The sequence below is a fragment of the Ochotona curzoniae genome, unplaced genomic scaffold (genome assembly GCF_017591425.1).
Source record: "Ochotona curzoniae isolate NIBS_2020 unplaced genomic scaffold, NIBS_Ocur_1.0 scaffold_3223, whole genome shotgun sequence".
NCBI lineage: Eukaryota > Metazoa > Chordata > Mammalia > Lagomorpha > Ochotonidae > Ochotona > Ochotona curzoniae.
Window position 1 is genome coordinate 13,191,701 of NW_024467108.1, and position 15,151 is coordinate 13,206,851.

General features: G+C 41.1%; 1 protein-coding gene across 1 annotated transcript in view; it reads right to left on the reverse strand.

Moving 5' to 3' along the window:
• SYTL2 (synaptotagmin like 2) overlaps window positions 1–15,151 on the reverse strand; it is a 171,045-nt gene that overhangs the window by 53,013 nt on the left and 102,881 nt on the right. The window contains exons 4-5 of the mRNA XM_040964126.1: window positions 6,884–7,035; window positions 4,661–4,796 (exon numbers count right to left, since the gene is read on the reverse strand). Coding sequence (XP_040820060.1) covers window positions 4,661–4,796; window positions 6,884–7,035 — 288 coding nt within the window. The remainder of the gene's footprint in view (window positions 1–4,660; window positions 4,797–6,883; window positions 7,036–15,151) is intronic.

The following is a 15,151-nucleotide window of genomic DNA, read 5'->3' on the forward strand; positions in this document are numbered from 1 at the left end:
CCGGCTTTGGATTGGCGCAGCACCGGCCGTTGCGCTCACTTGGGGAGTGAATCATTGGATTGAAGATCTTCCTCCTCTCTGTATATCTGACTTTGTAATAAAAATAAATAAATCTTTTTAAAAAAGTGCTGATCTTTGTCAGGATGTATAGAGAGTAATTCTCTAATATTTTAGAAATCATCAAAAGTATGAGTTCTTTTAACAGAAAGCCTACACAATATGAGAGGCAGGCCCTTGGAAGTTATCTGATTCCCAATTTATTGTAATGTTCTCATGTATGTTATAAAGTAGATGGTAAGGACCACCCAGACTGCAAGTAAGGAAGGCACAAACATGCTTGGAGTTGTTTTTCAGAAAAGTGTTTCAGTTTGGACTCATGTTTCAGTAAATTAACCCTTAAAAAAGGCAAGGAACATTCACCCATATAGGATTAGGCTATTTTTAAAAAGTCAAGTACTTTTCAGGGTGGAATGAATATCAGATCCTTTTGAAGAAGAAAGGAGGAGACCATGAGGCAGCTTAAGGTTGCAGGATGGGGAACAATCAGAGGAGGAAGATAATTAGGAAGCTTGGAATACAACTAAGTAAGTAACTGCCATTTTTTCCAGAGGCTTGGGCTGGCTCATCTGTAATCAACTAGTCAAAAACAAAAGGTACCCTGGGACTAGTCCTCAGAGAAGTTTTGTTGAAAGAAGAGAATACAAAAGAAATTAGAAGATCAGTTCACTGTTCATCTTCCAAAGAAGTGCGAATCATAGGGTCACTAACCCCTGAGTCAGTAGAGTGGCTGCTAGACTTTCAGTCTTGCCCACTGTGTGCATTCTTCTTTCATAGAACATGTACCTCAAGTAGAAAAGGGTTTGGCATCATGGCAAAGGCCAACTGGTCCCTATAATCAAGGTACACTGATTCCAGCCCTGTCTTCTACACAAACCAATGGGTGTTGCAGTTCAGCTCAATCCTGCCCAACATATTCAGCCCTCACACAAACCAGTGGGAGCTGTAGCCTAATCAGAGAAACCCACAATAACCCCCACCAGTACCACCCCCTGCCCTGGTTCCTGTGCCTGTCAGTATGTACAGCAGATTGGTCCAGTCTGTCCTACATCCCATTCAGCTCTCATACATGTCAGTGGGCATTAAAGCCTAGTTCAATCCAATCAGCCCCACTATCCAGCACACACACAGGCTAGTGGGTGCCACTCTGTCCAGCCAAACTCGCCCCAGTTTGCTCATGTTGACTAGTGGGAGTGTAACCCAAAAGGGAAGCAACACCCATTGGTTTGTATAGAAGTCAGGGCTGGCTGCAAAACTGACCCAGCAATTGCAACCATCAGTATATGCATAAGCTGATGGCGGCAACAGACTGTGCCAGACCCTGTACTGGCAATCACATATAAGAATCAGGTCTGGGCACGGCGCAATAGCATAGTGGTTAATGTCCTCGCCTTGCACGTAGCGGGATCCCATATGGGCACTGGTTTTAATCCCAGTGGCCCTGCTTCCCATCCAGCTCCCTGATTGTGGCCTGGGAAAGCAGTCGAGGATGGCCCAAAGCCTCGGGACCCTACACTCACATGGGAGACCCAGAAGAGCTCCTGGCTCCTGGCTTTGGATTGGTTCAGCTCCAGCCATTGCGGTCACTTGGGTAGTGAACTAGTGACGGAAGATCTTCCTCTCTGTCTCTCCTTCTCTCTGTATATCTGCATTTCCAATAAAAAAAAATCTTAAAAAAAAAAAAAGAATCAGGTCTAGGATCACCTCAGACAAAATTTCTTTAGGGATCCTTCCAACTGAACTGCTGATCTCAGAACCCCAACCATGAAGAGAATTGCAGGTTCCATGGTCTGACCATGGTGTGCGTATGCCAAAGCTGAGCCTCCTCAGTGGCTCAGATGGAACAGTGGACAAAAATCCAGGTGCACAAGGAGGATACGGCAGTCCATTGGAGCCTGCACAGGACACCTGGTACCACAACAGAGGACGGAGGACAGAACAAATCGATTAACTACCCCAGCCATGTGATGGCAGTGAAAAATTTGGGCAGAGACTCTAAGGTGGACTAAGTCAGCCAGTGGACTCTGGAGAGATCTCATCATGTCTGGAATGATGAGATTGGCAGCAGTTCAGATCTGTTGAACTACTGAAACACCATGAGCAGGGTTCTTCGAGCATGCCCCACATCAGGGACCCTGGGATGTTTGGAAGGCTGAGAGGGGCGTCTCCCTTTATCTCCCCCCTTCTGCCAGATACAGGAAGGATAAAAGAGAATGTGAAAACATCGGTCTTATCCACTTTCCTGTAGCCCTGGACTCTCTGCGCCCTAATCAACTATGTAAAGATCATCAAAATAAAATAATAATAATAAAAGATACACTGAGCCTTATTTACAGGAAAATGGTCCTGGGCTGTATGGAAAGAGCTTCTTGTGCCATTATTTTGCCTCAGCTATGGTCTCTGGATGCTTTTATGTTTGGTAATTATTTTGGGGAGAGGGACACAGGGTGGTATAGATGAGTTCATGCACCAGTGCCAGTCCATGGACTGCCTGTCTGGCTCATAGTCAAATAAGTACAGAAATTGTGACTGTGTTAGTAAACATTTACAAGCAATCTGCAAAGACATCATAACATATAGTTAGTGGGGTTTTTATTTTGCATGACATTGTTTTTAGCATGTCCTGCTTACATTTTCAAAATGGTATCAATCTGTGATGAATATAAACAAATCTGGTCCTACACTACAAATAGATGTATGAATCTAGCCAATACTGCTCAGCTAGAAGTCAGTAAGCAGAATGTCCGTAATTTTCCCTTTCATACCCTAAAAATCTTACTGTCTGCTACTTTATGCATAGCTCTTTGCTTCCTCATATTATGGTTACAAAGGTGAGCTCAGGAAGGTTGCAGATAGCTGCCACTTCTGGACACTATGCTGGGTAGCACCTGTGTTATAACTGTTCATGACTTAGGCCCTGCAGAATTTTGCCTCCTGCAGAAAAGCTCTTGGAACAGAGCCTCTTAGAATGGCTTCTTCAGAAACTATAATAGCCAGTTACTATTGCCTCACAGTTCCCAACTCCTGACTTCTGGCTAAGAAAACATTGACAAGCATTGAGTCATTCTACTCAAATTCACTTAGTCTAAAAGTACAGGTCCTAAAATACACTCAACACACCCAGTTTACAAAGGTTAAACTATGAATGAGAAACACTGCAGGAACATGATATCAAGTAAACTAGTAGCTTCTGACACAGAAAGGAGGAAGTAAAAACAGCTCTATAGTTCTGTCTGGTTGCCACCTGTATCATCTGGGTCTTTAATATGCCAAAGAATGCTGTGTACATTGAACATCTTTTTAAAGGGAAGACTTAAGCAGAGCGACTGACAGACAGACATTTATTGATCTTCCATCTATGGGTCCACTCCCCAGATGGCTGTAACCGCCTGAGCTAGGGCCAGGCCAAAGCCAGGAACCCAGAACTCACATGGATCTCCCAAGTGGATGGCTGGGACTCAAGTGACTGGGTCATTATCTTCTTTCTTAAGCACATAAGGGAAGCTAGATCGGAAGTGGAGCATTCAGTATTCAAGTCAGCATTCCAATATGGGATGCTGGGATTGCAAGTAGTAACTTAACCCACTGCACAGTTCACTGACATCTTTACTCTTGTTTTCTCAACTACATTTCATCTAGATAATAATTACATAATTATGATATCACCTGGAAATTGCCAGCTTTCCTTTCTCCTGAAGAAATTGCTAACATGACTTGCATACCTTCTTTTCATTAATTTTATGCCATCCTGGTGAGGCAACGTTGTCCTGATTTATACCTAAGACCTGAAAGACTTGTCTGAGATCACACAAGAAATGTGGAAAACAGTGAACATCAGAATTGTTAAAGATGTAGTATTGTTAGCCTCAAGTTGAAGAACATGGGCAGAACACCACACAGCCCTGTGGAATCATGAGAGAAATGTGTTGGTTTTGAGGGTAGTGGCACTTATGTCCTTCCAGCCTGGGAGATCGAATGAAGTCTTCGAAGAAGGTTGTGAAGTCTAATGCAGATACAAATGTGTAATGAGCTAGGGTAGTCTCTGATCCCTCCCAAGTCTTACTCCTTCTTGCCTCAGCTGATTAGTACCCTCATGCTCCATTTCCATCATATCTGGCTCTTACGAGCTGCTTTCAGCTCCCTGGTAAATCTAAATGACTGTTGCTTCTCTCAGTGTCTCTACTACTTCACGTTTTATCTTTCTTTAGGAAAGAAAGGCCTTTACCCCACTAGAAAGATTATAAAACCCTGGTAATTGAGAAAAGATTAATGTTTTTCACACCTTTTTTTGGATTTCATAAAATATCTGTGTGTTTTTAAGACTTTTTCTATTGAGCTTTTGTTATGAGTTTTTGGTCTATTTTTAAAATTCTACATTTACCAGGCAAATAAATTCTTAGAACTCCTATGACTAATATTATTCCCCTCTTGAACCTGAGAAAATAAGAGCCCAACATCACAGTATCAATTAACAGCTCATCCCAGATTGTTTCAACATCTTCCCTTTGTCTGCAACACCAGTCAGGCACTTTTTCTCATAGCTTGCCATTCTGTGTGTACAACACACCCAGCCCCCAAACCACATGCAGTTGTTCTCCCTTACCTTGGCCACGCTGGTGTCACATCCTCTTCCTGCTGTTCTATAATACCAGCTGGTTCTGGAGGAAGCAAAGCATCTTTGTTGACATTATTCACCCAGCTTTCCTTTTCCCCCCTTGTTCCATTCTTACTCTGCTCAGCTGAAACAGGAAATGATAGAGACAGGAGGGTTACCTCTCACCTCCATGATTATCACCCTTCTGGCCTCTATCATTGAAGGCTTAAATCTGGACCCTAGGCCTTCTGAATGCCACCCTCACCACTGAGTCTAAATACTTGAGATAAGAACCACATGTGTGACAGCAATTAACAGAACTCCACAATATTGCTTTTTTTCCAAGCTGAGTCTGTGGAGAGTGCAGGAATATCCTTACAAATACAGGTTACTCCAGAGTCAACTAAAGCACAATTCTGTCTGCCTCTAGGTTAACCTGACCTGAATTCAGATTGGGACTGAATGTTCATGACCAGGATAGGACATTCTCATTGGAACAGAAGCACCATGTTTAATAAAAATCTACTGAGCCAGACAATGTGCCCAACACAGGGTTTGCTCTGGAATTCAAAGGGACACAGAAGATTCCAGAATGTCCCTCTCCACATCCCCACAACATACACGTCCAAATCCTGCATACTCCTTGATATTCAGATGTCAGATGATATTCAGATGCTAGAGTCCCCTCTGTGCTCCCTCACCAGGGAACAATGTCTTTGTCTATGGACACCTGAGACTTTTCTTTACCTGAACTTCTCAGATAATCAGCATCAACTGAATGATAATTAGCTCCCAAGCACTGGTCTGAGATCTTTGCATGCATTATTCCATGGGGTGGGATTTTCAAGTTTATATATTTGGTAACTGAGAATCAAAGAATTGGAGAAACCTGCCCAAAGCCATATAGGCAGCCAGTAAAGTGCCAAAAATACTTTCATCAGTGTTAAGAAGACAGGACAATACTGCAGCTCCCAATTTCCAAATACACCAAGGGTTGCAACTACTACAGGTCCTTTTACACACAAGTCATTTCCTCACCTCAGTGGCAAATGGAGTCCATAGTACAAACAAGTACCCCTCAGGATTTCTGAAGGTCTGAGTGCATTTGAAAAGTAAGAGTGCTTCAAGCAACACCTTGCATCCTAAGCAATTTTTATTGGCAATGTGAGTGGCAGTAAGTGAAACTTTGAAATCGAGGTCTGTCATTAGCTAATTATATGCTTCTCAGGCAAGTTACTTCTCTAAGTTTTACATAACCCATAGAATAAGGAAAATCACACCCACCTAATGGCTTTTCTACTACAACTAGAAATCATACAGAGTAAATGTCTACCACACTTTAATGCCTGATAGTTATTTGCTTTTATTGAATACAGGCCAGATCTAGACAGATTTCATCAACTAATCCAGAGAATAAATAGAAGGTGTCAGTAAATATTGGATGAACTCTTAAAATACTTAAAGAGCCCTAAAAATGTTTCCCTTATAGTCCTTTAAATAATGTCTTTGTTTGCCTGAAACAATGCCAAATATTAATATCATGATATAGGGGGCAAGAGGAGTTGTAGCAGCACAACAGGCTAATCCTCTTATCTATGATGCCAGTACCCCTTATGGGCTCTGCTCAACTTCTCACACAGTTCCACACTTATGGCCTGAGAAGGCAATGGAGGATGTCTCAGGTCCTCGAGACCCTGCATACACATGGGACGCGTGGAAGAATCTCTTGGCTTCTGGCTTCAGATCAGCTCAGATCTGGCCATTGTGACCATTCAGGGAGTGAACCAGTAGATGGAAGACCTTTATCTGTCTCTCCTTTCTCTAGAAAATCTGCCTTTCAAATGAAAACACACACACACACATATATATATGTATAGATTGTACAGGAAGGCTGACCTCTTTGTCTAAATTCTTTACCTTTCTTAACAGGTTATGAATCATCAAAATTAAAAGCAAAGGAAGAGGTGGTAGATTCCTTACAAATCCTATCTATGCTACTGTAACTATTCATGGCACTCACTGAACTTTGCATTTTTCTCTACTCCTTACTGAAGTACATAGCCCTGTCCTCAATTTGTTGGAATACAGAACAGAGTGACATTAAGCCAGAATATATGTCCCAATGATTTCTCTTGGCAGATTTCTGTAATGATTATGACACTCATTCCCTTCTCCCAACTCCTCCTTCCTACATGAGTGCTGGTGTTAAGAACAGTGACCAAGTCAACTCACCTGGTGCCTGAATCCTCTTCTTTCTCATGGATGCTCTAATGAGATCTGCACCATGGATTTTGTCTCTGTGTCTTTTTGCCTTGGCTTCATAAAACCATTGGCCACTCATATTCTTTAGTTGCTGATCATCCTTAATTTTTTCAGGCAAATGTCTACAAAAGGAAAAGAGTTTTGCTTTGCTGAGAACCACAATTGATAAATGAACTCATTGTGAAATTGCCTTAAGAAATTTATAAACATGCAGCCAAAATGAAGCTCTAGGGCCTTAGAAGACCCCACAAACCTCCCAGAGGATAAACAAATCTATATTCCCTTTGACTGAAAAGTCAGAGAAGTCAAAGCCAACACACTTTAAAAAATTCAAATATTTAATGCATAGTGCCCAGATGATATCTGAAATTTCTCAAGAGCAGATTTATCTTTTGACTTTAGTCTTCTGTGTCCACTGTTCAAAGGCAAATATTGCAGGAAGGGATTACACAATAAGCTGCTCTAAGTCTTGGCTTCTTTTTTCTGTAAAAGGGGTTTAATCATAATGATCCAAGTCTGGGTGGCTAAGGATTAAATAAAGTAATGCATATAAACAGGCCTCTGCAGCATATGCCCAGTGCCTAGTAATCACTAAATAACCAGTGGGGTAATTATCAGTTCATCAGGACTTCCCAAGTTGGAGACATGGGTTTGTCAGAGCCTTTCCTGTAAAACTGAGGGAAGGAAACATGATGTCCCTGGTATCAAAGGAAATGCACACAGAAACGATAGGTTGGAATAGGAAGATTAGAGGAAGATGGGATGTGCACGGAATTTCCATTCGTGCAGATACTACTTTTAAGAATTTTACAGTCTTTTCATGCTCAGGGGTAAAATTAAGACCTAAATAACAAACCAAATACTGCCCTCATACAACTTCCCCAATATGCACTAGCTGGAAAAATATTGTTCGGATTGACATGCATTTCAGCCTCTGCATCTCTGAATATCTCACAAAATCTGTCTCTTCTAATTCACAGAGAAGCACTTATAACAGCGTCAAAGAAAACTCAAAATCATTCTTACTTATAGAGATGTACTTAGAATAGTATAGAATGACAACCTTAAAGAAACTTTGAACTCACAGAAGATAATGTCCTTCATAAATCCAAGGGGAATCTTATAATTGTCATTTAAGCTAACATGCATACTTTCTAAGGGAGAAAATCTAAGTGTTTTAGCCAGAGAAGGCAAACAGGCTAAGGCAGTAGCAGGGCTGTGAGGACTATGCACAGGCATACACAGCAGACAGGAAATATGGAGGGGACAAGTGAAAGGAGTTAGCAAACAGTCATCTCAGGTCTGGCCAGGATGTCTCACGTCTCCCAAGCATGCCTGGAGAGTGTCCTTCCACCAAGAGTAAACTAACTTCCAGAACTTCCTTTCCTTGCTCAATAAACTAGCAAAATGTGACCCTATCCAAAATAGGCCCAGTCACAACCCCCTGGGTGCACATTTTCATGACTTCCATCTCCAAATTCAGATAGGGACAATGTCACACCTCACAGTTCCTACTACATATTTCAAATCTTTTTTTCATTGCCTAAGGTTTTTAAACAGAACGAGCAGTCCTGCTGATCTGCTCATATTTTGCTTTCACTTCTCAGAAGGACAAAGCTTATGTTTAATTCCAAAAGAGAAAAGTATTTCCACCTTCCCCCGGTCAGACAGTAAGTATCTGGGGATAGGACCTATATTCATTACATCATTTCTTAGTTTTGGAAAAGACCATTTATTCAGTGCTTTCAGACTGAACGGTTATCGGATGACGCCCCTCCTCACCTGGCTTCAGATTTGTTTTCTAGCACTTACTCCCATATGGTATTTGTCAGCAGAATTAACTTCCTATTTTCCTCCAACTGCTCTTTCATAGTTTCTCTAGAACACAGGCAGGAATGTGTGACAGAAAGACAATAGACTTGGAAATCTCCCAACATTAGGTCCACATCCAAGTTTTCTTTTTTTTTAAAAATATATTTTATTTTGAATTTTGAATTATGTGGTACAATTTTGTGCAGGCTGGGATTCCCCCCAAATTCCCACCCCACTCAGATTTTTCCCATTTTGTTACAATAGTGTAGTCCTTGATAAGGAATCATAATTCTATCAGTCTCTTGTTTAAGTGCACCCTGACACTGTCGGTACAGACAATGTCAGATGGTCCAGCATCCCATTATCTACACATGTCCAACAGTTTCATTGGGATTCTATCTTTCATCTGGATGCAGGGATGCATGTTCCATTATACCTCCATGTCTGTATATGATAGACCCCAGTAATCCATCACTATACATTACCATAAGTGAGAAGCCATGAGACAAGGTCAACAAGTGGTATGAGTTAGAACAGTCACAACAACAACAAATTACAGTACCATGAAAAAAAAAAGTGCCACTGAGTAACCAACACAAGTGACAAAAAGGAAACACAGAAGAAAAATGATGCCATTGGGAAAAATGATGCCATCATATAATTCATGAGCCTGTGAAGAATTCAACTAGAGAAAAGAGATTATTTGGAATGAATCGAACTGAAATAAAAAACATCAAAACACATGGGATAAAGCCAAAAAAGCAAACAATCAAAACAGTATGGATTGATTATTGGAGTTACATTTTCCATATTGGTTTCCTTATATAAGAGAGAATATTATGGTATTTGTTCTTCTGTGATTGACTCATTTCACTGAGCATAATGGTTTCTAGTTGGGATGACCTGGTTGTAAATAGAATAATTTCATTCTTCTTAATAGCTGAATAATATTCCATGGAGTGATGTACCACAGCTTCTTTAACCACTCTTCCTTGGATGCACATCTGGATTGTTTCCATGTCTTTGCTATTATACATTGTTCCCTTCTCACATGTAGATTTCACTTTTATTGGATATATTTCCAGGAGCAGGATAGGAGCAGGTTTATTTGCAATTTTCCAAGCACTCTCCATACTGATTTCCACAATGGTTGTACTAGCCTACACTCCCACCAGCAGTGAAGGTGGGTACCTTTCTCCCACATTCACACCAGCAGGTGTTATTAGTTGAGTTCTGAATGTGGGCCAGTCTCACTGGAGTTAGGTGGTACCTCAACGTGGTTTTCATTTGTATCTCTTGAGGCTAGGGAGCCAGAGCATCTTTTCATATGTCTGCTAGCCATTTGCACATCCCAGTTTTCAACCTTCCTGGAGGTGACTTGAGGCTGGTAACAGAATTCCTCCAAGCTTCAGAATCCTTGTTTGCAAAGATAGGGAGAAGTAAGACCTACCTTGTGGAACTTCTGAGATGATTAATGGGGGTGTTTACCTGAAAGTCCTTAACAGTATTTGGATCTTGAGAAGCCAATAAATGCCAAGTTCCTTGGGATATGTTCCCAGACTTCTCTGTCCAACAATGCCATTCCCTAACCTTCACACTTTGAGGGCAGCTCTTCCACCCTTTTCTAAGTACTCATAGCACCTCCACTTCAGAAAATACCATACCATGTTCCAGTGATCTATTTGCACATCTGTTTCCTCCACTAATCTGTGGACTCTGTAAATTCCTCGAAGGTGAGGATTACATTTTAATATCTTTATAATGCCAACAACTTGCCTAGAGCCTGGCACAGAGCAGTTACCCAATAACTGTTTCTTGAATGAATAAACCAATGAATAAATAAATGCTCAGCAGTTACCCATGTCTGAGTGGTACAAGAGATAAAGAAGATCCTGTCATTGCTGAGGGTAAGTGAGCCATGGTCAGGTCTTATCCTGCTGGTGCAGGACTTGTTCCTCTCTTGTCAGTACAGGAAAAAGCATCACAAAATACAGTGTTCATCAACTCTTTTGTTGCAGGAGATCACAAGGCCTCATAGCGAAGCCCATCTCCGTGAGATTGTTCTTATTGCCAGCTAAAAAGCCTCTTCGTAGGGTTCTTGATCTGCTCCTTTAAAAAATAATCCTGCAGGGCCCAGGGGCGTGGCCTAGCGGCTAAAGTCCTTGCCTTGAACGCGCCAGGATCCCATATTGGCGCTGGTTCTGGTCCCAGCAGCTCCACTTCCCATCCAGCTTCCTGATTGTGGCCTGGGAAGGCAGTCAAGGACGTCCCAAGGCTTTGGAACCCTGTACCCGTGTGGGAGACCCGGAAGAGGTTCCTAGTTCCGGCTTCAGATCAGCATAGCATCGGCCGTTGCGCTCACTTGGGGAGTGAATCACTGGACGGAAGATCTTCCTCTCTGTCTCTCCTCCTCTCTGTATATCTGACTTTGTAATAAAAATAAATAAATCTTAAAAAAAATAATCCTGCAAATGTTGGACTTTCTACCATTGTGTATACCTACAAGATCATGACACACTTAAACAGCAGAATGATGGACTTGTGACTGTTGCTGAAGGACTATACTATTATAATAGTATAGCTGAAAATCAATGGGAGAGGAAAAGTAGAAGGAGAAATCCCTGAGCCTATGGAACTCTAAGATGAACAAATAATTAAAGCATTCCCCCAAGTCCCTGATCAACAGACCACAAACATGGGCTGTGAGTCAGACTCACAGACTTACAGCCCCTGTAAAGACTTACAGCCCCTGTAAAGACTCACAACTATTGTGATAAGGAAAGGGTCCCTGGCTCATTTGTTTCAAAAAGAGCAGGAAGTTCTTTTGGATTTAACAATTGTCACCTATATATTTTCCAATATAATTATCACTGCTTGCTTTAATCTTCAATTTATTTTTCTATCATACCGATAAAATTTTGTAAATTCATGAGTAATATCAAAGCCCAAATTTTTGCAAAGATGTGGATTGTTTAAAAGCAATCCTACTTAAAAATTTTAAAAAATAAATTATAAAAACTATCTTACCATCAAGTGATGTCATTAAAATCATCTCTTCTTACCAGGCTGTGTTGATCTTCCATTTTTTTCCTCAAATCTAACCACATCAACCAGATTAGCATTTGACCTTCTAAATATTGTGCCATCTAGTTAAAGTGGGTGAAGTGTAGATGTCTTACGACTTACATGTTTTATTCTTTACTATTCTCCCCATGCATGCACACTGCACCAGAGAGCTGAGTACAGAAAAGCTGCTCAGTGATTATCTATGAGCCAATAGGCAGGGGTGAAGGCGGAAAATGAGCACTTATCCCAGGACCTGGTCCTGCCAATCCTCCTGGTCATTCTTCATCATGCAGAACTTCTTGATTATGTTTCCATTCATCCTCCATTTTCCCTGCTAACACTTAATGGTATCCTCTTTACAATGGACCACTTAACCTTTAACATGAATCCCATTACTTAGTCCTTATAATTTCCTCATGATGTACATAAAACATAGTCACATAAAAGCAAATTTATCTTTCTGTATGTTAGAGGTTATAGCAAAACCTTGCTTGGTTACCTGTTCATTCATGTGCCAGAAATGTACTTATCATGTACCAGAAATAGGCTGGGAATTGTACCTCCCAATATTTAATTAATCTCCAGCTGCCAAGGCCAACTCCTTTCAGTACAGAATAGGAGCTATTAAGAACCAAGTCAGAAAAGCAGGGATTCCCTCATCCTATCACCTTTTATCCCTCTACACCCATATGCACACTCCAGCTTCCAGTAATTCAGTATGATCAGACAAAGAGTTAACATCACAGATAGGGTCTGGTTGATGTTTACTAGTCAACTGTGGATAACAAGGTGGCTTGAAAGTTTGGTTGATCCCTTATCCAGTCCTTTTATTCTTTTAACTCATCACTTACATTCTGAGCAAGATTTTGAGACTGTGACTTAAACATATTCTTAGATATATGAATGAGAGATAGAAGGGACCTTGTCCAATTCAAATGACCTCACTTTCTGAATACCATGATCACAGTCCTAAGAAGGAAAGAGGCTTGCCTCGGTCACACAGTTCCTTCCACTAGCCTGTTCTGACACAATAACAAGCATGATTTCAGTTTCTCAGATGCCTATCACGTCTCACTCTTCCTATCAAATGACTTAGCCTCTGAGGGAGAACCTGAAAACCAACATCTATGAAAACCAAATAAACTGCAAATGTTCCTTCTAGGGGAAAACCAGGAGCAACATGTGTCTCTGGTATTATGGACACATCATTAATCCCAGCAGTGTGCTGAGAGGCAACAGAGTGTGTGGCAAGTGGTGCTCTAGAGGTGGCTCAGCAAGACTTGACTTCAGTCTCACAGGGCACCTGGCCTCTTCCACACCATTCCTGCATCTGCTGCGTGGGCATGACTACACTGTTCTGAGGATGAAAGAGGTCCGAGCATGTGAAGCTCCATGCACAGTGGCAGTGCTGAGATGTGTGTCAGTTCCATGCCCCTTTGTTTTGACAGAAACCAGCAACAGAGGTCAGTTGCCTTCATTTGAAAGGAATTAGCTCATAAGAAGGCAGCTAAGAATCCTAAGATGTGGTGGCGGTTGAGCTGGCATCTACTTCTAAAGTGTCTATAAGGGGGTAGGTCATGGATCTACTGCTGGTATACAGACAGACATGTGCAGCCATTTCCTGCTGGCAGTGTGACACATAGCACAGGAAATACCACCCCAAGAGTGGGTCATTTTCAAACCATAAAAAGACTAAAATTACACATGTGTGTATAGTGGTATTTCCTTATAAGGGAGGGCAGGGTGGGAGAGAGAGGGGTGCATGGTATGTGTGTGTGTGTGTATGTGTGTGAGTGATAGAGAGAGAGTGGGGGGGGGGAGAGGGGGAGGGAAAGAACAGGACTGGGATACTGAAAAAAATATCCATCACCCTGATGTCTGGTCTTCTGCTAGTTTGTGAAAAATCCTCACCTGGGAGTTAAAAGAAGCAGAAAAAAAGTGGTCTGTAGTAATAATTAGATTCAGCACTTGGTTACAGGCAGAGAGACAGCAGGAAGGACACTTGTGCTGTGGCAACAGTGATCTGGAACTGTTATCTTCTCAACTGTGCCTCAAACAGCAGAGCAGATATTTCCTTTGGATTGAGTCCATGTTTTAGCATTTGTTATGGTTGAGTGCTTGAAGAATTGGACTCATTCCTTGTAAGACACTCAGTTTTCTTATCCATCATTAACATATAAATGAAATCATCTGCAAAGTGTCTTGAAGGAGCCTGGCTGTGAACAATTCAAAGCACTCTGTATGTCAGGGAATGCCAAATCTCACCAAGGCCATCCTGAAAGGACTCCAAAGTAGTGTGAGGTCTTGTGGGCATGTGGATATCCTCATGGTCACCAGAGGGCCATACTCTAAAGTCCATAAGCAACTAGAATTTGCGAGAATAGTCTGGATTTTTAGTGGGAAGTTATGCCTTTTTAATAGTGTTTTGGTTAGCCCAACACTAATATCAGAATCATATAGTTTGTGTTTCTAAGCCACCTGCAAACTAGGAGGCTTGTACTAATGGAAACTCATGTTAGAGAAACAAAATTGAGATTTAAAAAAATGGAACAGATAATGCATTAAATGGACTGAGGGCATTAGATGGTAAATCCCTTCAAAGTTAGGATCATGTTCTTAGACATCCTAAAACTCTTTTCTCAGTGTTAACAGTAGTTTTTGGTACATACATGTAGTCAAATAAATGTTAGTACACATTTTAAAAGCAATTTTCTCCTAAGAAATCAGGCTACTAACCATAGCCCTCTGTTTTTAGATGGAATAATGATAAGGGAGTTAAAATATAGCCATCATCTGGATCTTGAGATCATTATGCTAAGTGAAACAAGCCAGACACAGAAAGACAAATATCATATACTTCCTCTCATTTGTGGAAGTTTATACAAATAATGAAATAAAAAACATACATGCATTGAAACCTCAATTGCACCTCATAAGCATGTAAATTTCTGATGTATCAGTTAAAAAAATGAAGCTTTTCTGAATTAAAAATATAGCCATCATCTATTAAGTGCCAAAAACTCTAGTAATTATTTGTCATAATTCTGACTATAATCCTTTGTGTTTGACATTATGATTATTCTTACTTCCAGGTTGAAGCTCAGAGAGGCAACATTCTTAATTGACCACAAATGATTAGCACTGGGGAGATTCAAGCCCAGGTCAGTTTTCACTCTAAGATCTTTGCAGGCAAGTACTTTAACTATGACATGATCAAATTCTTACCATTATTTTCTCAAACAACAGCAATGCACAACCTGCACCAGAGTAAAAGCACTGGACCAAGAGGTTTTCTTAGCATGATTTTGGCACAAAGCTGCACGACCCCAGGCAATCATTTTCTTTCTCTGGGTTTTACCT